This window comes from Vipera berus, assembly GCF_964194415.1.
Source record: "Vipera berus genome assembly, chromosome: 12".
NCBI classification, from domain to species: domain Eukaryota; kingdom Metazoa; phylum Chordata; class Lepidosauria; order Squamata; family Viperidae; genus Vipera; species Vipera berus.
In genome coordinates, this window is record NC_138215.1 from 1,260,416 (window position 1) to 1,284,932 (window position 24,517).

At 43.0% G+C, this 24,517-nt stretch overlaps 1 protein-coding gene across 1 annotated transcript in view; it reads left to right on the forward strand.

Annotated features, from left to right (window-relative positions):
- Window positions 1–24,517, forward strand: part of SMAD6 (SMAD family member 6) — a 73,954-nt gene that overhangs the window by 15,139 nt on the left and 34,298 nt on the right. Inside the window, exon 3 of the mRNA XM_081337298.1 lies at window positions 1,829–1,903. Coding sequence (XP_081193424.1) covers window positions 1,829–1,903 — 75 coding nt within the window. The remainder of the gene's footprint in view (window positions 1–1,828; window positions 1,904–24,517) is intronic.

Here is a 24,517-nt window from a genome sequence, read left to right on the forward strand (position 1 = left end):
ACTGTCTTGGTTAGCATCAGAAATTTTGGGCTCAATTGTGGCCGTAGGTCGAGGACTTCCCTTATCGTCTCCACCCTGGATAGTAAGGGTGTTCTTGGTAGATGAGGATCTCTGAATTCACGTATTGGAACCTTGCTTTTTGAACCAGCAGGATTGAAAAGAAAAGGGAAAACCAACAATAACAAATTGATTTTGGAGCCGACTTTTAGATAAAATGGTACAAGTGAAGGGGAGAAAGGGAGAGTCTAACAAAAGACTTTTAACTTGTTAAAACAAAGTTTTCTTGGTCTCTACAGGGGAGGAAGGAAGGAAGGAAACAAGAATAAACAGCTTCAAGAATTTTAATAGTGATAATTAAGTATAGTAACAATGAGTTGTTTGGAGGCTTAGTGTAACCTTAGCCATGGAGCTCCAAGTTCTTACTTGTTCAGTCCCCTCAACCTGGGTTATTTTGGAGGCCGAAATCTTGCCAGTGTTGTTTGTGCATTGGAAAAAAAAGAACCCTTCAGTCGTGTCTGGTTAGGTTAGGAGAAAAACCTTGGTGAACGGCATCCACACAGGAGAGACTGGTGATTTCACCTTGTAGAAGGCAGCTTTCTATGGCGATAACTTCCAGGAACTTATCTTCTCAGGGCAATTCCTTAGAAATACCTACATTATAGGTAGTCCTCGACTTACAGCAGTTCATTTAATGACTGTTCAAAGTTACAATGGCATTGAAAAAAGTGACTTATGACCGTTTTTCACACTTATGACCGTTGTAGCATCCCCATGGTCAAGTGATCAAAATTTGGATTCTTGGCAATGGACTCATATTTATGATGGTTGCAGTTGTCCTGCGATCATATGATCCCCTTTTGGGATCTTCTAAGAAGCAAAATCAATGGGAAAGACTTATTCATTGAGCCATATTACTAAGTTAACAACTGCAGTGATTCACGTAACAACTGTGGCAAAAAAGGTCATAAAATGCGGCAAAACTCAATTATCATATTTGGAAGTGGAAATTTTGGCTTCAATTATGATCGTAAGTCTAGTACAATTCCCCCCCCCCTCTTATTGATGTCTTAAGAGCTAGCCAGAGTTACTGTTTTGTTCTTGCTAGGAAAGAAGTAATTCTTCCTTTGGGAAGGGCTGAAAAAGACTTTCTTAAAAAGGCCTATGCAAAGATAAGGGTTAGTTGCAAGTATATTACTGGTCATTTCCCCCCCCCCCCCAATCTTTCTTGCTTCTTCCTCTAAAAAGAAAGAGGAGTATTTCATAATCAGGATTCGGGCTTGATTTCCTATATTTTCATCAAGAGAGCTACTTAAAAGTCAGCCAGGCAAGAAGGCAGGAGCAGAAAAGGCAGCAGTTGCTTCTAGGTTCACAAAGTGCATTAAACCACAGCTGTTTTAACTATTGTTGCTGAAAAAAGACATGTTGTCCTTCCACTTTTGCTTTTATAAACCATGATTTAAAATGATGCCTGCGGTTCAAACTAAGACTTTTGCAGTACAAACCAGAGCTGTGCAGTGTTTTGGATTTGACTCCAAAAAGGTGTTTTTGAGCTAAAGTATAGAATCTGTCTGCACCTTTTTAAAGCAGCTGTGTCCTTCTCAGATGGCAAAACTCTGCTTTCAGCTGTTTTCTGGAATCCCTGGAAACTATGTGGCTGCTTTATGGGAAAGTAGACAAGTCGTATGAGTGCTCCCTCCTATAGATGTGAAGGCAGCTTTGGGGAATTGAATCAGAACCGTTGGGCAGCCCTTGTGGGAATGCTTCTTGGGATGGTAAAATGATTGACGATCTTGGAAATAACATGTGCCTTTTTTCCTCTGCTTCCTAGACCTTTCAAATTCCACATTGTCCTACACTGAGACGGAGGCTACAAATTCACCTACTGTCATCAGAGACTTTTCTGGTAGGTAGATCTTTAAATGTGTGGAATACAATGTTGTTTTTTCTTTCTGAAGAAAAATACCTTGTGTACTAAAACGTCTATGGAGATTCTCACCCAGGTAGGTCATGGTTGTCCCAAAGGCATTTTTTCAAAAGGCAACTGAACTGTCTTTGTTTTTCCTTTAAGATGTTTCGCTTCTCATCTAAGAATCTTCATCAGTTCTGGAGAACTGAAGTAGCTTCTTGGATGAGAAACAAAACGTTTTGGAGCCAAAACCAAGAAAGTTGTCACCTTTTGAAAAAAGCACCTTAGAACCGTGTGTACTAAAACAGCAACAGAGGTGGTCCCAGTGTTAAATAACAAGAATCAAAATGCCTTCACAAGGAAAAGCTAGTTAATATACAGGTAGTACTTGTCTTACAATAGTTCACTTAGTGACCATTCAAAGTTATGACAGCACGGAAGAAAGTGACTTATGACTGTTGTCACAGTTAAGACCATTGCAGTATCCTCATGATCACGTGATCGAAATTCAGATGCTTAGCAGCTGGTTCATATTTATGACTGCAGTGATTTACTGTTGCAAGAAAAGTTGTAAAATGAGGCAAAATTCACTTAACTACTGTCTCTCTTAGCAATATAAATTTTGGGCTCAATTGTGGTCGTATGTCGAGGACTCAGTGCTTTTTTTGTAAAAGAAAAAGGTGCCGGAACTCACACATGTCATACAACCCGCCTTGCCTGCCCTACAAGGTTCCATCCAAAAAAGGTGCTGGAACTCCATTCTGAGCGTTCTATGAGAAAAAAAGCCCTGCGAGGACTACTTGTACTTCCTCTCTCTCAGGATCTCCTAACATGGACTTGGCACTATGGATCACTTGCCAATCCCAATAAGAGTTCCCCATGTTTATATGCCTTTGGCACTGGTACTGCTAAGATGTGCAAAGTAATGCATTCTATCAGTACAGGGAAAGCATGAAATACATTCTGACAAACTCTCTCAGCTCCAGAAATCTGCATTTGTCAAACTCGTTAAGAATTAACAAGGAAAGAAGAGAAACAGATATTTGATGGTGGTACTGAAAACTAGTATCTTTCATAGCCAATGGGTTTTCCTCAAATAGACTACAAATGTGTTTTGTGTAAATATTTTCATTTATCTGAATATTCGTGTCTCCAAAAATAGGCTGAATGCTCATATTTGAAAATAAGCTTCAGCTGGTTCTATTTGTAACCTGAAGCTTGATTCTTGACAAGTATTTCCGAAATATTAATTTGTTTATGTTTTTTGTAGGAAAGAATAAACCCCAACCCCTCCTGTATATTACTTAAATTGCTAGTAGATTTTCCTTCTGAATATAGTATATTACTGCTTTGAAACACATACAAATGCACATGTGTGTGCATGTGACTTCTATACACACAGACATGCATGTCACCTCTCCTGTTTCAAAAAGTGTTCCTGCCCTGTTTTTAGCAAGGAGTCCAGGAATGGTCTTCCTGTTTTGCAGGACTGTTTGCTCAGGAACTTCGATAGCCTCACTCTCACCCTTCTCTTATTATTGTTTGTGAAACTACCAGTGTAGGGAAGCAGGGGAAAAAATCACATTACTGATTTTAGGTCCTCTTTTGAAAATGTGCTTTGTGTTTGGTTTATGTTTAGAGTTCACTAAGATGCTCGCGGGCCCTTGTTTGTTGCCTTATAAATAATGTGGTTCTTGGTGATTGTATTTAGAGGAAAGGTAACGGCTGAGAAGCCCCCCTGAAGTTTGGCTCTCAGGAAGCCTGGCTGTGTTGATGACGGGGAGGGGCACAGAGCGGAGGGAAAGGGGGTGAGAAAGTGGCCCTGGTGGCTCCATCCAGGCCATCTGCTGAGGGGTCACTGGCTGTTCCTGAGGGCAGTTTGGCCCCTTAGTCACAGACAGGCACACAGCTTGGCAGATGCTGAGGTTAGAACTGCACTTCAGGTGGTCCTTGACTTATAACCACAACTGAATCCAAAATTTCCATTGTTAAGCAGCAAAGGCAGTTGTTACCGCACCTTTCTTGCCGCAGTTGTTAAGTGAATCACTGCAATTGTTAAGTGAATCTGGCTTCCCCATTGACTTTGCTTGTCAGAAGGTCGTAAAAGAGGATCGTGTCACCCCTGGACATGGTGACTGTCATAAGTATGAGTCAGTTGCCAATGTCTGAATTTTGATCATGTGACCAGGGGGATTGCTGCAACAGTTGTGTGAAAAACGGGCGGAAGTCACTTTTTTCAGTGCCGTTGTAACTACGAACAGTCACTATACAAACTGTTATAAGTCAAGGACTACCTGTATACCTTTTGTTTTCCAGGCCCCAGCATAGGAATATGATATTCCATTAGGTTGTATTTCAGTACAGATCCTTGTCTGTGGGTGAACTTTAATTTATCCACCCTGGAATGTTTCCTGCTCATTGCAATTGCTCCTAAAAGCTGCTGGAGCTAATGAACTCCTGCAAATGTGTTGCTTACTCAAAACATGGTGGAAATTTAAGATCCAAAACCGGAGCTGGTCCAGATTCTACCATTTCCACAGCCTCATGCTCAGGAAACAGTAAAGCCTGAGTGATGCTCATGCTTTTTTCCCCCCCTCAAGATGGATTGTGTGCCAACTCTGAGAGGAAAGGTTGAGGAAGCTTCCAGAAATTTGATTCCAGCGTGTAGGAATGTGAGATATTTTTTGGGCCTCAGGAAGGGACATGTGCTTGCGTGGTATAACTCAGCCTGTCTTGGCTCCTGACCCAGCTCTGAAGCTCAAGTCAAGTCAAGATTCTGACCACTGACCGAGAGCGGGGGAGGGAGGGGGCAACATAAGGCACTTTTACTATCAACTTTTGGAGGGTGAGCTCCGAAACATTTTGTGTGACCCAGCACTGATTCTCTCTCTTTAAATGAGCTGTGGATCAGTGTCCAGATGCTCTTTACTTCCAGGGCAAAAGGTGGTGGGTACATGTGGCATCTTACCTTTGCATAACCATCAGAAGAAGGAAAAAAGTGGGCTTAAACTTTTCTGCTAGAACAAAATAACGATCACTTTGTAACCAAAATGGTAGTGTAATTGGATCTGCCCATCTCCTACTGTGGAATTTCAAGTGGCTCAGCTTTTCATAAGAGTCTAATGTCTGTTATTTATCTTTCCCCAGTGAGCAGAGTTACATCTATAGGATAAGAGGCTTGCTGTGGTTTAACTCTTGAGTCGCCAGACTAAAGCAACAGTTGTGATCCGAGAGTGGTTTCCAAGATCAGCTTTCCTCAGTCTGGGAGGCAGCAGATGTGCTTTGGTTGAAGTTGCCTGGATTGGCAAGCAGAACGGCCAGATGCTGGTGGTGAATTGGTGGAACCGTACCCCCAGTTCCTTGGGCAGCTGCCCTTTAGGGGAGGCAACATTGCCCAAAGGCTCTTGAGATTGATCCCAAGCAGGGTCCATTGGATGAGTCTGATGAAGAGTTTGGGTCCTCAATAGAGACGTTGAGGGGTCGGACTTTGCCTTTCCTTTCTGGGATGGGTGGGAGGGCAAACGTGAATAGAATAGAATAGAATAGAATAGAATAGAATAGAATAGAATAGAATAGAATAGAATAGAATAGAATAGAATAGAATAGAATCTTCTAGTCCAGCCCCCTACTAGAGCAGGAGAACCTATACCATTTCAGATAAATGACTGTCTAGTCTCTTCTTAAAAATCTCCAGTGATGGAGCATCCACAACTTCTGGAGGCAAGCTGTTCCACTGGTTGATTGTTGATTTTGTATGTTGCATAAAATGCAACATACAAAAGTTGAAAATTAAATTAATTGGCCCTAACAATAAATAGTTAAAATAAACTCAAACCCTTAGTCCAGGCTGGCCTGTTCAAACAACCAAGTCTTCAGATCACGGTGGAAAGAGCGAAGGAAAGAGCGAAGGTCGGGAGCTGTCCAGAGCTCAACAGGCAGTTGATTCCAAAGGGCTGGCGCGCCCACAGAGAATGCTCTCCCCCTGGGGGCTGCCAGCCGGCAATCCCTGACCGACGGCACCCTGAGGAGGCCCTCTCTGTGGGAGCGCACAGGACGAAGGGAAGTTGACGCCAGCAGCAGGTGTTTCCATAGGTAGTCCAGATCCATGCCATTTAGGGCTTTATAGGTCATCACCAGCACCTTGAATCTCACCCGGAGGGCAACTGGAAGCCAATGCAACTTGCGGAGGAGAGGTGTTACATGGGAGTATCGGGAAACCCCCATCACAACTCGCGCGGCCGCATTCTGCACCAGTTGAAGCCTCCGAGTGGTTCTCAAGGGCAGCCCCATGTAGAGAGCAAGTATTGGAATCTGGCTTCCCCCTTGACTTTGCTTGTCAGAAGGTCACAAAAGGGAATCCCGTGACCTCAGGACTTGGCCACCGTCACGGGAGAACCGCTTTAAACATTTAATGTAATCACCAGCAATCCAATAAAAATGCTAGTCAAGGAGACACAGGGCAGAAGATTCGGTCGGTGGCCTTGTGATCTCCTGCCCTTGGCCCACTTTCTTCTACAGTATGGTGAGAAGATAGAAGAAATTTCACCTACCTTCCCTGGCCCGTCTTTCACGTGTGGCCCATCTTTTTGGTTGGACTTAATGCATATTGGACCTGGGAAACCACCTTTCCTCCCACCCACCCCAAATAATGCTCCACTGCATTATTTGAGGGAAAGTTGAATATTCCCTTTTGTGAACCTCACTTTGGCCTTCACAGAATGTTTATGGATTGCTTAGTTTGCCCCAAGTGTACACAGTCAGTGCAAAAGATACCCTTGGATTCCCATATGACTGAGAAGCCGTGAAGTTTGTCCAGTTCTAACTGGGAGGCTTTGGCAGGTATTGGACTGAGTCCAGCAGATCAAGACCCTCGTTCTCTCTGTTTACAGCCAATCCTGGTTTTTCAGTTATCTTGCAAGTTTGCTATTACAGATAGTCCTTGACTTACAACCGATCACTTAGGGACCATTTTGAAGTTATGACCAATCCTCTCAAAAGTACTTAAAACCTAGTTGCGATGCACCCACCCACAAGACTGCATTTTGGGCCCTTGGCAACTGGCTTGAAATTATGGCCGTTTGCATCAGGCACATGACCATGATTTACAATGTTTTTGCTGAAAACTAGCTTTTATTGGGGGGGGGTTTGACAAAAACACCCCCTTGCAAGCAATGGGTTCTTTTAATGACTGCAGCAGCCACTTTACAACCCGCATCAAAACAAGCTCATAAAATTCCTTACCTTTTCAGATGAAAGGTAGTATTTAAAGAAAGAAAAGCCCCTTCTATTTTCCCTTTCTGGTGTCATCTAACCTCCTCAGAATTATTATTTTTTTGTATTTCTCCTGAAAACAATACAGCTTGATGGGCAGGATTGTTGGTGCCATAAATTAGCTACTTTTTAAATTGAAGCTTTTAGCAATGTTCTTGAAAGGATCTGTAATTTGTGAATTTTCCCTATCCTTACATTAAGTTTACTCACTTTCATTTTGGAAGCAGAAACAAAATCAGTAAGCTACATAGGGTGTGTTTGGACAGAATTCTTCACCAGGCAAGATGCATTTTCAGATGGAAAAACAGTTTGCATGATGATTGTGCCTTTCAATGTGTTTCTGGGGTGCCAAATTAGGAAATGCAGAACTGAGTAAAGGTAGTCCTTGACTTACAGCCATTCATTTGGTGATGGTTTAATGTTATGACGGCATTAAAAAAGTGACTGATGTCTGTTTTTCACTTACAACCATGGCGTCTACATCGGAGATGTCAGGCTACATCAGTCTACATCGGAGGTGTCTAATCTTAACTCCCAGAATTCCCCAGCCAGCCATTCTGACTGGGGAATTCTGGGAGTTGAAGTCCACAAGTCTTAAAGTTGCCAAGCTTGGACATCCTGGTCTAAAAAGAAGAAACAGGGAATTGGACGTTGGAAGGATCCTTTTTTAAAAAACGTAGAAGAGGAGAAAGATGAGAAAGTTTAAACTTTCGAAGTGAAGCAGGCAAGAGAGACTCCAAAAAAACAACTCTGATTCCCCAAACCTTCTGACCTGAACAGAGGCTGTTTGTGAAGATTCAGCTCTGGGAAATGGCACCTACTGCTTCTGGTTAAGATCTCAAAGCCTTTGAACAGCTGAGGGACTTCAGGGTAGATTCCTGGCCAAGCCTTTGAGCTGTTCCAACCCCGCTCTGCACTCTCCACCCGTCCCCCTTTCTGGGTTTTTGCAAACCAAAGAAGCCAAAATATTTGAAAGGCAAAAAGCAGCATTTTAAAGGCGGAAATGTATTACTCAAATGGATGCCCTGGATGCCAGCGTCCCTGTCTTTGGCCTTTGCTGTGAGACTGAGGTGGCGAGAGCCAGCTGGTTGGGGGGGGGTGGGTAAGTAGGAAAGAACATCAAAGGCTCAAGGACTCTGAATAAACCTTTGAACATTTTCTTTTTAAAAAAAATATGTTTATTAATTTTTTACAACAACAATCTTTGGTGCTTCGTGAACAGTGTTGTCTGGGTTCATATATTTAAAACAATGATAATTAATTTCTACAATTAATATGTTGGTAATATATTACTTGATCCTCTCTCCTTCCTGTAATCTCCTTTTGTAATCTCCCATATTAAACAAATATAATTTTTAATATTTTCAGTACAAACCAAGTTGAATATAAACATTTTTAGTATTTATGCATGTAATAGTAACATCAACATATAACATATTTTTAATTATCTTATGACTTTTATAAATATAAAATTTTGAACATTTTCACTCCCCCCTCAACCCTGGTTTTCATAGTCTTCACACTCGCTGGTTCTCCTACATGCACACCACCCACATTTCAGTTTTTGCAAACCCTTCCTTGGTTCTCCAGGATAAGGCATATAGGTAGTCCTTGACGTACAACCAATCATTTAGTGACCATTCAGAGTTACAGAGGCACCAAAAATAGTGATGTATGACCATTCTTCACATTTTATGTGTGAAGCCGTGGTGGTCAAAATGCAGTATTGCAGGCTAATTCCGCCCACAGCAGTTTGATTCTCACCTGCTCAAGGTTAACTGGCCTTCCATCCTTCCAAGGTCAGTAAAATGAGGAGTCAGATAGTTAGGGGTGGGGCAATAGGCTGACTCTGTAAACTGCTTAGAAAGGGCTGTAAAGCCCTGTGAAGCGGTATATAAGTCTTAGCTGCTATTGCTATTTATGACCCAAGGTCACATGATCAAAATTCAGGTGATTGACAACTGGCATGTCTGTCATAAAGTTGTATTGTCCCCGAGTCATGTGATCACCTTTTGCAACCTTCTGAAAAGCAAAGTCAATGGGGAAGTCAGATTCACTTAACAACTGTGTTACTAACTTAACAACAGCAGTGATTCACTTAACTGTGGCAAGAAAGGTCGCAAAAAGGCAAAATTTACTTAACTATCTTGCATAGCAGCAGAAAATTTGGGTTTGGTTGTGGTTATAAATTGAGGACTACTTGTAATTTTAAAAAATCTTTACATCTAAGGAGAATATAACAACAAAAGAAGCTGTTGGGCCAAACTCTTCCAGATGGGATCAAGCAACCTTTTTTTTTGGTTCCTTTGCATTCAGTAACTGGTGTGCCTCCATCGGAGAGCAACAACTGCCCAAATAAACATTTCTGATAACTGCCGATCAAGTCCTGCACTTCTGCTCAGAGAAAGTTTTGCCCTTTTCTCCTTTCTGAACAGCTTCACCTCAGGGATATTGTGTTTCCTCACATGAATTGCCTTCCTTCCCCAACTTTTCCAGAGGATTAAAGTCAGGACTTGGACATGGCGACTCCAAAGCATTCATTGCCCTCTGCTGTATCCATCCTTTCGTCATAACTTTTGTGTGTTTTGGATCGTGGTCTTGCTGCCTAGCCCACTTTCTCCCGAGCTTCAGTTCACAAGCATACGTCCTGCCACTTTCCTGTAGAATTTGGGGACACGATTCAGGATTCACAGGTCCATCAGTGGGGGACATCATCCTGGTCCACAGGCAGCAAAGCAGAACCAAACCATGATACTGCCACGTTTCACATATGTGATAAGGTTGCTCTGCTGGAATGCAATGTTTGCCTTTTGCTAAACATGACAATTTTACTCAAGCCAAAAAGTTCTGTTTTGGTCTCATCCATCCACAGAATATTCTTCCAGCAGTTTTCTGGCTTAGCCACGTGGACTTTCACAATCCATACACAGGCAGCAGCATTCTTCTTGCAACCCTGCAAGAAGAGTTCTGGGATCAAGCAACCTTGAAGACACAACTTAATGGGTGACTTGCCCCTCCCCACCCCAGTATTAGCCCAACCTTGTGCCTTCTAAGGGAGTTGGCCCTCGACCTCTAAACTTTCCAACCTCTGAAATTATCAAGGGGGTGTATGGAGCCTGAGGGGGGGGGGACTTGAGGCCTCACATTGGAGTTATCATCCAAATTCTTTGCTTCCCATAGTTGGGCCTTCCAGTGCGAACTTGCTAAACTATGCCACTTTCCCAGCTTCTTCTGATGTTTGGTTTTCTGGGAAGATTTTATGATGAGGAGGGTAATCTGACAAGCATTTTGAAAGCCTGTGGAAGAAATTCTCCAAATTGACTTCTACCTGGTGTAACTAAGGTGGAGATACTCCCTTTCTCTCACTTCCCCCTTCCACGGACTCAAAAATGGACCCGTTTCCTCCCTGCGTAACCAGGATCTTTAGGTTACCATCAGATTGCAAGAACACAAGCGAATGGCGGTCAGGAGGAGGAGACCGTTCTAGTAACCTCACACTGCGTTGAAGAAGGGCATACATTCAACTACTAAGATTGTTGGACGAGCAGGCACAAAAACAGCCAGGGATGTGATGGAAGCCTGGGAAATGGGCCCCTCATCGGTCAACAGGAGTGCCCATTTACCACCAGCTTATCAAGCACAGAGGAAGAGAGGGCTGGGCAGCACAGTCAAATGACAGCCAACAACTTAATTGCCAGCCATCAACACCCCAATCAACATCTAAAATCCCCCACATACAACAGACACCATATAAATACAGCACACAGAACAGCCCAAAGGACCCATTCCTCCAGAGAGAGAAGCTTCCCAAAGATGGGCTCCAGCACGAGTGACCGACCCAGATTAGATCCTGCATGACTTTGTTTTTTGGGGAAGATGGTGATAGAGTTTTTAGTGTTCTTTGTTTCCCTGCTATGGCTCCCTTTTGAATGGGCTGTCTCCAGCAAACCTTCAGCCCCCAAACATAAAACATCTCTAGTTTACCATTACAGTTAGTCCCCGACTTATGACCGTAGTAGAGCTTGCCCATCACGATCATAAGTCATGATGATCATAAAACAGGTCATTCACATGAGCTATCCAATTTTATGTCCTTTTTTGTCATTGTTAAGGGAACCAATGGTATAAAACACAGTCATGCGACCAGGGGATGCTACAGATGACCATAGATGTGGACCATGTGCTGATTGTTTGACATGTGGTCACTTTACTGAGGAGGTCCGTTGTGACTTTGGGGACTATGTGTATGTATTAATCCACTCATTGTAAACCATTCAAAATGATGGCTAAGTCATGGGTTAACAGATGTTATGGATCCAGCCATTTTGTTGGTCCCAAAACTGCATTCCTGGGGTGCAAATGTTGAAATGCAACCCTTGACTATAAAAGAGCCAATCTGAGTTCCTTGGCACCCTGGCAAGGAACTTTTGGCTGCTTCTCCTGGATCATATTTTGCTTTATTTCACTGGGACCATAAAATGTATTATCTCTAGCGCAGTGTTTCAACTTGGGCAACTTGTAAGACTTGTGGGCTTCAGCTCCCAGAATTCCTCAGCCATCTTTGTCTTAAAGTTGCCAAATGTAGAGACCCCCGATTTAGTGGGTGAGGATCAGATACAAGAGCAAATAAAAACAATATATTAATGCCCATTTTCTAAAACTCTGTTGTTACATGACACATTTGTTAAGTGAGTTTTGCCCCATTTTACAACCTTTATTGCCACAGCTGTTAAGTGAATCACTGCAGTTGTTAAGTTAATAACAGGGTTGTTAAGTGAATCAGGCTCTCCCCTCCCAGTTGACTTTGCTTGTCAGAAGGTGGCAAAAGGGAATCACAAAACCCCTGGACACACAATCCTCAGAAATACATGCCAGTTGCCAAGTGCCCAAAATTTGATCATTTGGCCATGAGGATGCTGCAATGGTCATAAGTGTGAAAAATGGTCATAAGTCACTTTTTCCAGTGCCATTGCAACTTCAAATAGTCACTAAACAAACTGTTGTAATTTGAGGAGTACCTGTAACATGAATCAGAGCTCTTCTACTGAATTTCTGTGGAGCTGGAATCGAGTGTAGTTGCCATGGGGTGGAAATCAGCTTTTCCAGCAGAAAAAGAGTAGGTGATAACTAGAAGAACATGAGGAAGCTGGCCTGTTTACTGTTGCCTGAGGCCCACATAGGTAGAAAGCCTGTTTTCAGTAAGTTGATAGTGCTGGTGCAGGGAAGATACTAGCTTGCTTTCTGCTAGACTGATTGAAAAAAGCTGCTTCGAAGAATTCACTTTCTGATAGAACATAGAATACGGTAATAGAGTAGGAAGGGACCTTGGAGGTCTTCTAGTCCAACCTGCTGCTCAAGCAGGAGACCCTAAACGATTTCAGACAAATGACTGTCCAGACTCCAGTCTCTTCTGGAAAGCCTCCAGCGATGGAGCACCCACAACTTTTGAAGGCAAGACTTTCTATTAATTATTCCGCTAGGAAATTTCTCCTTAGTTCTAGGCTAGTTGACTGGGGACGCTGAAGGAAATACATCCTGAATTATGAAGACTGTTTTGTGAATCCTTCAGGAAGGAGGGAGGGGGTTGCAATAACTAGTCCCTTTTTAGTCAAAGAGGGCAGAAGGGAGCTCTGTATTCCACCGATTGCCAAATATTTATGGGACTGGTCCACTGCCAGCAGACTGACCAACCCTGGCAAGCGGTATCCTTCAGTTTCTTCCTTTTGGAAGTAAGTTATATTTGCAAAATAACAAATAAAGTGAACCTTGTTTTACAGTTGGGAAATGCTGCTGGATGAAACTTGCAGTTTTTTTCCTTTTCTTGTAAAAACAGTGCACTTCCTTGTTGACTCTTTTTTGCTATGCAAATCAAGGAGGAATGAAAGCAGACTTTAAGGATATAGCTTTTTTCTTAGGTGAATAATGACAAGTGAAATCCTGAAAAAAATGTACATAGTTGCTAGAAGTAGACACTGACCTATCCTTATATTCAAATGGTGTTCTTTGCTGGAACTGGGATGGGCTACCCTCTGTGGTGGTGGGGGGTTTAAATCTTTTAACCTACAGTCATACTTGACTGCTTTGAAACTTGTCGAATTTGGTATTCAACATATTTTGATGTGAAAATTTTGTCCTGGTATTCATCATTTGTTTGGTACTCGAAAGTGCAAGCTAGAACCTGTTGGTGTCAGCTGTTTTGTAGCTCACTACCGGAAACAAAGGGTGACACCTTAGTCACATGGTTTGGTACTTGTCATTTTTTTTAGTACTTTTAGTAGTTGTCATGCCTTTCAAAACCAATTAACCACAAATAGTGAGGTACCACTAATTATTCTGTTTCAGTCTCTAGAAGAAGTGGGCTGTGCTGTCACTCTGGTGGGATGGGATAATGCTTTTTAACCTTTTAAAAGCACAATTTTTAGCTTAACTAGGAACTCTAAAAATGATCCTTCTGCCGCCAGATTTCAGAGGGGCAGTTCAGGGGGTACAAGGGGGCGGTTTCGGAGACTTGCATGCTTGCTTCTCCTGGGTCCTGTAGCTCAGGGGTCTCCAACCATGGCAACTTTATGACTTGTGGACTTCAACTCCCAGAATTCCTTAGCCAGCCATGCTGGATGAGGAATTCTGGGAGTTGAAGTCTACAAGTTATAAAGTTGACACGGTTAGAGATCCCTGTTACAGCTGATTCATGGGCAATTTCTCTCTCCAGTGACTCATCTTTGAATTGCCCTGAAGAAGTTATTTTACACTGTTTGTCACTTTTAATGGATTGGGACAAAGTTGTTTTGTCCAGAGTAAGAGTTGACCAACACCAGCACCATCCAAGATAGCCATAGAAAACAGGCCATCCTGTTTTTTTCCAGCGAACTGAGGTCCCAACATCTTTTAAGTGACACCCAAAGGTGCTTTTTCAAGAGGCAACTGGACTTTCTTGTTTTTCTTCGAAGATGTTTTGCTTCTCATCCAAGAAGCTTCTTCAGCTATGACTGGATGGTGGGGAATGGAAGGATTTAATAATGATGATGATGATGATGATGATGATGATGATGATGATGATAATAATAATAATAATAATAATAATAATAATAATAATAATAATAATAATAATAATAATGTTGGAAGGGACCTTGGAGGTCATCTAGTCCAACCCCCTGCTCAGGCAGGAAACCCTTGTTTTGCAGAGGGACGCAGCAAATTTCTCCTCTGCCTTTTCTACGATTGCTTCCAGTCGAGTTGCTTTTGTCTGAGCTACCCACAATATTATTTTCTGCTCTAATCTTCATTGGGCACCCACAACCCTCTGCTTTCCATCCCCCAGTGCTTTGGCGTGCTGTGAAAAAGGCACAATTGAAACCAGCTGGTTGTGAAAAATAGCTTTTTTCCTTGAAAACTGCAGGAAAGTTACCGATAGAAAGTTGCCTAGACTGCAGGGATCTCCAACCTCAAGACTTGTAAACTTCAACTCCCAGAATTCCATGCTGGCTAAAGAATTCTGGGAGTTGAAGTCCACAAGTCTTAAAGTTGCCATGGTTGGAGACCCCTAAGCTGGGACACTGTGACCGTCATAAATATGAATCATAGGACTGGCCTTTCAGTTCTGTCTGGCAACTTCCATACCCTCATTAATGTGGACTTTTGCTCCATAATCTCTTGCCTGGATGTGTCTGATGGGAGTTTTAGTCCATTTTCATTGGAAAGACGATTGAATTGCTTTTGAAAAGAACCCCTCATTCTGGGCCATTCTAGTAAAATAGACACAGACTTGCTCTGGGTTAAGCAGGAATTCCCAAAGCAGAATGTTGTGGACTTGGGATCTTTTGTAGTTTTGGGGGGGGGGGTTGGTTTGCATAGGTAAACAGGCATCTTGGCTCTGTGGGGAAAATACTGAAGCAGGGCAGGGTTTCAGCAGAGTTCAGCAATTGTGCATTGATTAAGGCACAAGGAACAGTCTCCAGATTGGCTTTGTGAACAAATGCAACTGTCTTTGGCCGAGTTTTGATTATTCAGAATGGAGTCTCCAAAGTGTGTTGAGTGATTTCAGCTAGGGCTTGCAGATTCCCTGTGTTTTGGCAGGCAGAGCAGATCTTGAGAAAGCAGCTGAGATGGAGAGCCTGAAGGAAAAGCTGGGAGGATAAGAAAGGTGCTCTGATCATTTGGCACCTCAGACAGCTGTGTGCATGTGCCCTGCTATGCACACACCAAATGCTGGAGCATTGGTATCTCCCTTGCCAGCCCACAACAGTTTCTAACGTTTGTGGCCAGAATCAGTCAAATACATTATTTTCCAATTCCCTCCCAGTGCAACCATATAAACTAAGAAGATTTTTTTTAAAGTGTGAAAATAAACTGGTTACTCCTGGAAAAGGCAACATCTGAGTACCACCAGTCGCCTAGCAAGGTGTCAAAAACTTGATGACCAAAAAAAAAAAGAAGGAAAAAAGTGATAAAGTACAGGTAGTCCTCGACTTACAACAGTTCGCTTAGTGACTGTTCAAAGTTACAATGGCACTGAAAAAAATGCCCCCCAAGCCACAGCCGAGCAAGACACCTGCCTGCCCACACGGCGGTGCTCTTCCTCCTGTCCGAGGTTTTCATTGTTGTGAGCATTTCTGTTGAGGATTGGGGGTGGGGTGGCAGGGTATTTGGTTTTTATTCCACCTGTCTGCTGGGTGGTTGCAGCAGGTTTTGGTCATTTCACATGACCCTGGGACACTGTCATAAATATGAATCAGATGCTGCAACATTCCAGCTGATCGGTGCTTCTTCTGGGCTCAGAAGTGCCAGGATCAGCGCTGAGCTCCAGCTGGAGCCTGGCAATGATCCTGGCACTTCCACTGAGCCCTGACAGCCCTGTAGCTCCAGCCGACTATCACTCAGGCTTGTGCGGTGCTGCTATTCCCCTCCCCCGCCACCACTTTTCTAGGATGGTCACGTACCACCTGCCAGGTGCCAATGTACCACAGGTGGTGCCTGTACCACTGGTTGAAAAGCCCTGTTTTAGAGACATAATAAGATTTCCTTAAGTGTTCGTATAGTAAATATTTAAAGAACTTCCTAAAATATGTACAGTAGATTTAAGTCTTAAAACTTTGATCTGTCTCCTACCTAGAAAGGCTGAACAATTTTGAGAATAACCCAAACAGTTTTTTCCAAATGCTAATTTTGGACCCAGTGAGCTAAATATATTCTTTGGGCCAAAGGGGGTGTGTTGTGATTCAGGGTCAGCCTGTGGGTCCGGCAGCCGGGTCGGATGACTCGGATGACTCAGACAAGGGGGAGGAGGAGGGTGTTGAAGACGAACTTGCTGATGATGGCTTGGAGGCTTCGCAGAGCCCCCAGCCAGGGCCCTCTTACTTGGTGGAGACTCAGCTGCGCGAGCCCGACAGTGCGGATGATGATGACCCACAGCTGGCCCTGTTCAAGGACGCCCGACGCAGGAGGCAGTCAAGCAGGAGCAAGCAGAGAAAGGCTGTGGGACTTCTCGGAAGGAGGCACAGGGAGGCCACGCCCTGAACTCTAATAAAGGGAGTGTTTGGGGAAGGGCTGGTTGCTGAAAGCAACCGCTCCGTTTGAGGATCAAAGCTCCGGTATCTTGTTTCATGTTTTGTTGTTTGTTTGTGTAATAAACTTGGCAGACGTTTTCCAGCCTCAGACGCTTTCCAGCCTCTGCCGTTTGTACAGGGGTTGCCTTTCTGCAAGGCCGGTAGCAGGCTGGTACAGAACAGGGTGAGCCCTGCAGCTGGTCCTCCACTTATGATCACGGTTGAGCCCCAAATTTCCAGTGCTAAGCAAGGCAGTTGTTTACTAAGTTTTCCCCCATTTTATGATCTTTTTGCCAAAATTGTTCACTGTAGTTGTTAAATGAATCATGGGACTGTTAAGTGAATCTGGCTTCCCCCAATAACTTTGCCTGTCGGAAGCCCCCTGGGAAGGTTACAAAGGGTGATCACATGACTTTGGGATGCTGCAGCAGGCATAAATGCATGCCAGTTGGCACGTGAATTTTGATCCCGTGACTGTGTGGATGCTGCAATGGTCATTAAGAGTGAAAGCCAGCCATACGTTATTTTTTTCAGTGCTGCTGTAACTTCAAACGGTCACTAAAAGAGTAGTTGTAAGTCAAGGACTACCTGTAAAAGCCACATGTTACGTTGATAAATGAGAAATTGTTAAGTGAGTTTTGCCCCATTTTATAACTTTTCTTGTCACATTTGTTAAATGAATTCCAGTAGTTAAATTAGTAACACGTTTGTTAAGTGAATCTGGTTTCCTCATTGACTTTGCTTGTCATGAGGTTGCAAAAGGGGATCATATGACCCTGGGACACGGCCACCGTCATAAATATGAGTCAGTTGTCGAGCATCCAAATGTAAATTACGGAACCAGGGAGAACCTGCAGCGATTATAAGGGTGAAAAATGATCATAAGTAACTTTTTTCAGCGCTGTTGTAACTTTGAACTGTTACTAAATCAACTGTTGTAAATTGAGGACTACCTGTATTAACCCTTCCTGTGTAGGCCATTTCCAGTAACCTTCCGTGATCATACAGGGTACACCTTCAAAGCTCACTTTCTGTGTGAAAAGCCAAGGGACTGAAGCAGTCTCCAGACTGCTAAAGCTAATGTGATAATCATAAATGCACTTTTATGCCTCAGCAGGTTAACAAACTCTCGAAAAGTGACCCCCAAACACACCAAAAAGCAAGCACAATTGCAGAAATGTTGTCTTTGGTCAACACCTCTGACTAAATGAAGCATCTTTTATTCGAGCCATAAAAATGTGAAGCAAGATAGAATGACAGACTGGATGTGTCTTCCTTTATGCTTCATCTGGAGAAAAGCAAAAAGATGCTGCCCTGAGCATAAATGTGGTTCCCGTCTGGAAAGCCATGGAGATGTGGCTGTTCCATGCCTGGTCACCTCGTGCCTCTGAATAACAGAATAACAGAGTTGGAAGGGACCTTGAAGGTCTTCTAGTCCAACTCCTTTCATAAACAGGAAACCCTATTCCAAACAAATGAAATGGCACCTGTTCTAAGTAGTGGCTTCTTGGTTGCAAGAGAGAAGCCAAGGGTAAAGGTGGAAAGAGGGGGGGGGAGAGAGAGAAAGTAAGAGCTGGGGCAGGTGGAGGAGGCAGCTTTGGTCCCTGTCAGATGGTGAACAGCAAGGTATATTTGAGGGCTCCGTAGAGGAAAAAACCTGCTCTTCTAGCTTTTCCTCTCATATTTTCTCTCTCCTCCCATATTCCTTTGCATTTTGGGGGTGGGGGTTGTGTCTCTGCTATATTTACAATGAGATTACGGCCAAATTTTTGATGGTAGAGGAATTTGTCTTCTTGCAGACCTATTTCCAACTGCTAGAAACAACATTGGTACTTATACACCTGCTAGAACTAAAGTTCTTTCTTAAATCTAATTGATTTCATACTACTGTTATTTCATTGTATTTTTAGGGCATATTATATGTTGGGGGCTCCTACTATTTCTATCCTGAGATTCCTGTGGAAGGAAAACATTTCTCATGTTTTTTGAGAGTGGATGCCAGAGGTATCGAGATGTTCCCAAATAGGGAAGCTCTCTTGAGATGGGTGCAAATCATGGGGCCAGTTTTACCGTCTTTAAAAGAGGGCATGCTTTGATACACTGCAAATGGGGACAACACATATAAGTTCTCTGGACCCCATAGCTTTGCTGCCCCCAATTAGCAGTCTATTTTAGCATCAGTTCTTCTCAACCTTTGCAACTTGGAGAGGTGTGGGGTTCACCTCCAAGAATTTCCCAGCCAGTTTGAGAGCTGGTCCACATTTTGGTTTGGCCAGGACTAGGGGTGACATAATAGCCATCTTCCAGTATTTGAGGGTCTGCCACAAAGAGGAGGGGATCAACTTATTTTCCAAAGCCCCTGAAGGCAGGACAAGAAGCAACAGATGGAAACTAATCAAAGAGAGAAGCAACCTGGAATTAAACAGAAATTTCCTACTAGTGAGAGCAATTAACCAGAGGAATGGCTTGCTATCAGAAGTTGTGGGTGCTACATTATTGGAGTTTTTTTAAGAAAAGACTCTGAAATGGTATAGGGCAGGCATGTCAAACAGCCGGCTCGCAGGCTAGATGCATCGTGATGAAACTGTGCCCTCCCCATTGCCGGCAACGGGGAAAAAAATCACGATATGTCACGCGACGTCACATGACGTTGCGAGTTTGATATGCCTGGTATAGGGTCTCCTGCTTGAGCAGGGGGTTGAACTAGAAGACCTCTAAGGTCCTTTCCAACTCTTGTCATTCTGGTAATCTCTTCATGTTGCCAAGGTTGAGAAACCCTGCTACAGGGTGTAAATAGTGGCATCTAGTGACAGAACATAGTATTATTAATGGTGTGAGGTTTTGTAAAAAAAATAAAACTAGAATAATTCTCTGTGCTCTGTGTTTTTTATTAGGTAATTTTCAAGCTAGTAAACTCTGAATCAATAAAGTGCTACGTTTAAATATTTATTCCACAAAGGGAATTAATTCTTTAGCTTTCTTAGCTTTTTTCCCTAGCTGGAACATTATCAGTGGAATAAGAAGAATATCTGAAACATCACAGAAGCTACTTTGTGCGCTGTTCATGCACTTCATTTTGCACGCTCAGATTAGAGGGCAAAACATGTTTCTCTTTATGGGGTGGGCTCAATGTGATCATGTCCTGTAAGAACATGGATTTATTTTATTGAACTCAGTTATGACTTTCCCTCCTGAATAATTCTCAAGGAATGAAACACAATTCCAACCTTCTTTGCAGGAGGGGATCAGAGTGGGGTCAAGCACATCATCAATCTTGACCATTAGCAGAACAGATTATTTGCATAGGTTGTATGGAATAAACTTGCAGTGCTTTTGAACTCTACCCTGCCTCCTGGTTTTTTGCACCTGACATATTTATAAATACAGGTAGTCCTTGACCACAATTTAGCCCAAAAGTTCAGTTGCTAAGTGAGACATTTGTTAAGTGAATTTTGCCCCATTTTATGAACTTTCTTGCCACAGTTGTTAAGTGAATCACTGCAGCTGTTAAGGTAGTAACATGGTTGTTAAGTGAATCCGGCTTCCCCATTGATTTTGCTTGTCAGAAGATCGCAAAAGGTGACACTGGGGCACTGCAACCGTCATAAATATGAATCAGTTGCCAAGCATCTGAATGTTGATCTTGTGACCATGGGGGTGCTGCAACAGTTGTAAGTATGAAAAAGATCATAAGTCACTCTTTTCAGTGCAGTCGTAACTTTCAACGGTCAGTAAATGAACTGTTGTTAAGGACTACCTGTATAGAGATGACGTAGCAAATTATTAGGTCTTCATAGATTTGCTAAGATCACTGGTTCTGGGGACAGAGACCCTTGGTTGCCTAGCGGGACTGAGCCGAAGGGGAAGGAAGGGAAGGCGAGAGCGGAACAAGGGGTTGAGTTGATGCTTAAGTCGAGGGAAGCTGCTCAAAGAGAGGAATCTTGCTTCATTGGCATCTTTTAGGATGTTGCTTCTGACAGAGATTTATCTGTAATGTTTTGTTTTTGAACAATTTTGTCTACTTTTCCAAAAGTAACACAACACTTCATCTTCTTTGGCATTTTTTAGCAATAGAGAATTATTTTTTTTAAATGTAGATTTAGAAACGTTTAAATATTGTTGGATATCTAATGAATATCTAATAAGTATACATAGTTTCCCTCCTTGCTTTGTTTTAGGTGTTTTTTCTTTTTTGCTGAAGTTTGTTGGCATTTTTTTTCAGTTTTGTGTATATATAGAATAGAATAGAGCTGGAAGGGACCTTCGAGGTCTTCTAGTCAAGCAGGAGAACCTATATCGTCTCAGACAGGTAGATGTCCAGTCTCTTCTTAAAAATCTCCACTGATGGAGCGCCCATGATTTCTGGAGGCAAGCTGTTCCACTGGTTAATTGTCCTCACTGTCAGGAAGTTTCTCCTTAATTCCAGGTTGCTTCTCTCTTTGATCAGTTTCCAACCATTGTTTCTCGTCTTTCCCTCTGGTGCTCTGGTGCCACTTCTTTGTGGCAGCCCCTCAGATACTGGAACACTGCTATCATGTCTCCCCTATTTCTTCTTTTCCTTAGACTAGCCAGACCCAAATCCCGTAGCCATTCTTCGTATGTTTTATACTCCAGGCCTCTGTTCATCTTAGTTGCTCTTCCTTTAATTTTTCCCAAACTCTCAACATCTCTTTTGTGGTATGGTGACCAAAACTGGCTGCAGTATTCTAGGTATGGTCTTACTAGGGCTTTATAAAGCGGTAATAGTGTGTGTGTGTGTGTGTGTGTGTGTGTGTAAAACTTATTAAGATCAATATAATTTAGTATTTTAAAAAACAGAAAAGTCCTTCATGCATGAATAGGCCTTTTCTGAGTCTTGTGCTTTGGAAGAGTTTTCCTGTGACTTGGCACAGAGGCCAGCAGTCTCAAGGACCAGCCCTCCATTCTCCTCTTCAGCCCCTTTTATATGGGTCCTCTGAAGTCTTCTCCAACCCTGCTTTCTGGCACTGGGGACTCTAGTTTGGTATCATCATGTCCTTTCCTTCCCCCAAAAAGCAAAAACAAAAAACAAGGGGCAGGTGGAATGCAGAAAATCCTAGTTTAGTGTACCACAGGCCTCCCCCCCACTCCCTTATCTAGTACAGCCATCTTTCTCCCCCAAAACTAGAAGCCATCAAAGGGGTTGACAGTCCTTGGCAGCTTAGCATGATTATGAAGCAGACCATTGGGCTTGTTGTGGTGGTTAAAACAAACCATGGATTTGTATAATGTCTTTGACCTTCTAAACTGCCATAGTCTAATCCAGTGTTTATTAATCTCAACAACTTTGAGGTGTGTAGACTTCAACTCCCAGAATTCTCCAGCTCCCAGAATGCTGGCTAAAGAATTCTGGGAGTTGAAGTTCACCCACATTTTCAAGTTGCTAAGGTTGAAGAACACTGATCTAATCTGAGTAGATTATACTCTTATAAAGCATCTGACAGAAGTCCTCACCTCCCCCTGTTTTTAGGGGGTCTGGAATACTTTGTCTTTCTGATTCATCCACTTCTTGGGGGGCTGGTGAGGGGTGGAGAGATGGGCGAGGTTCTCAGGCATTGTAAAAGGAGAGGCGTGTCAATTTATGGTAGCCAAACATCAGAGAGGGTTTGATAGCCCCTTTTCCGACTAACTAATTTAATTGAAAAAAGTATGATTTTCCTGAGCTGCAAGTTCATGCTTTTTAATCAAATGCATCGGTTGGACAAGGGGCTGCTGACCACTGAATAGGTGAATGAAGCCCTTGGCTGAGTGTCAGAAAGGCTGGTGTGTTGTATCTTTTCTTCCTCCTTTGTGGTGCCAGTTTGTTCTGCAAACGTGGAAGCACCCAGAGAGCTCTTGTGATGTTTTTTCAAAGCGCATGGATTTCTCTACAAGAGACAGTGCATGACTGGAGAATTCTGGGAATTGAGGTCCATACATCTTAAAGTCCCTAAGGTTGAGAAACGCTGCCCTGGAAACGTAAATGCCAGGGAAGTTGCAGGAAGCCAGCCTCCATGTTGGCTGCTGCATGTCCTTCCCTGCATTCAGAACCTTTTGTCTTCTGGGTACGACCCAGTGGATGGAAAGCCTTATGCAGCTGAGTTTGAGGCTTGAAGCAAGTGGATTTTTCTTGACCTGGGATTGGAAGGAAATAATTGGAGCAGGACTTAGGAGCCTGCCTGGCCAAGTGGACTTATACCTGCCTCGTGCATCTATTCTGGCAGTTCTTTTGCCTACATTGGCACTTCCAAGTCTTTATCAGACCGGAAGAATCAGAATCACTCATTAAGTTTTAGTGACGTTGGTTTATTCTTCAAGCCTACACACAAGAATCTAGTCAACTAAAGGTCAGCAAGAGTTAACGGAATTCATCACGGGAGGTTTTTAAGAAGAGACTGGATAGTCACTTGTCTGAAATGGTATAGGATATATCCTGTTTGAGCAGGGGGCTTTCCAGCTCTATTCTGATTCTAATTCAGTAGGGGCTGGACTTGGAGTGTTTGTGTATATATATAAGGATTCTTGGCTGAGTCCTCTCTTGACTCCACCTTCAGGCTCTGCCTGCTTTTCTCCTAAAACCTAGTTGCTTTGCACATTAAATCACTGTGGAGGCTTCTGAAAAGATTTTTCCCCTCCTCCCTCTCTTTTTCTCCCCAGCAGGAAAAGTCTTTGAATGTTGTAATTACCTGCAAACCTTGTGGTTCTCTGAATGGGGTAGCAGGAGCCAGGGCATGGTTTTTAAAAAAAATAAAAGTCATGGAATTGCAGTCTGTTGCATTCAGGCCACTGCTCCTCAAACAAGGCTTAAATTACAGGCCTGACTACGGGTTCCCTTTTTTCTTTTCAGAATTTTTGCTAAGTTGCAATTGACTTAATGAAATCCTGCTATTTTGTTCAGTGGGAATATCTTTGGCAGATGTTGATTTAACCCAAGTTTAGATCTTATTTTTCTTATTTTTCATCAAAAGTGAGCAGAGCCCTTCAGGGAAGGAAGAAAGAAAGTGGGGGGATGCTGTTCCTGTTTGTTGCACACGATCTTAGCAGCCAGCAGTTCCCTTTGCCTTCTTCAGCGGGAGGAGGGGACCCTTGGAGGCGTCTTCCCTCTCCTTCCCTCTCCTTCCCTCCCCAAAACACAGTCAGAAACCTTACAAAAATAAACTGTAGTAAACAGAACTTCCAGCATGTGCCTTTGCTGGGATCCTTCACAGGATTCCTACAACAAAACAGATCAGATATCCTTTTCTTTCTTTGTTATTCCTTGACTCTGGTTTCAGTGCCCTGAGGCTTACTTTATTTGGAGCTGCTCCTTGCCGTTTCTTGTGGTGTTCTCCTGGGACCTGGGATTACAGAGATCAAGCATTGCCCAGATCTTTATCAAACTGTCCACCTATCACAGTTTTGGGATGGAAACATTGGAAAGAAGTTCCAGTCAAGAATTTAGGCACTTATGTTCTGTAGTTTGGCCTTCTATGCTGACCGGAATATTTGCTCTGCCATGTCTGTAGCCTCTTTCTGGCCTGGTGGTGGGCATCCATTCATGATCTAGAATGTTGTCTTGGCCACATTCTAATCCTCCATGTTATCTTGGTCAAAATCTCCTTCAACCTCTTGCTGTCTGGATGGTCATTAGCTGGGTTGGCTGGAGATTATGAAGATGTTTCAGATATGCGTTTCAGATAGGTGTTTCAGATATGCAAACCACAGATTCATTATCTTCCATCACAGTGATCGGTTGAATCGGCTGTGTCCAGATATCTGTGACTAAAGCATCAAACCACGTTAGAGAATTACATGCATCTGA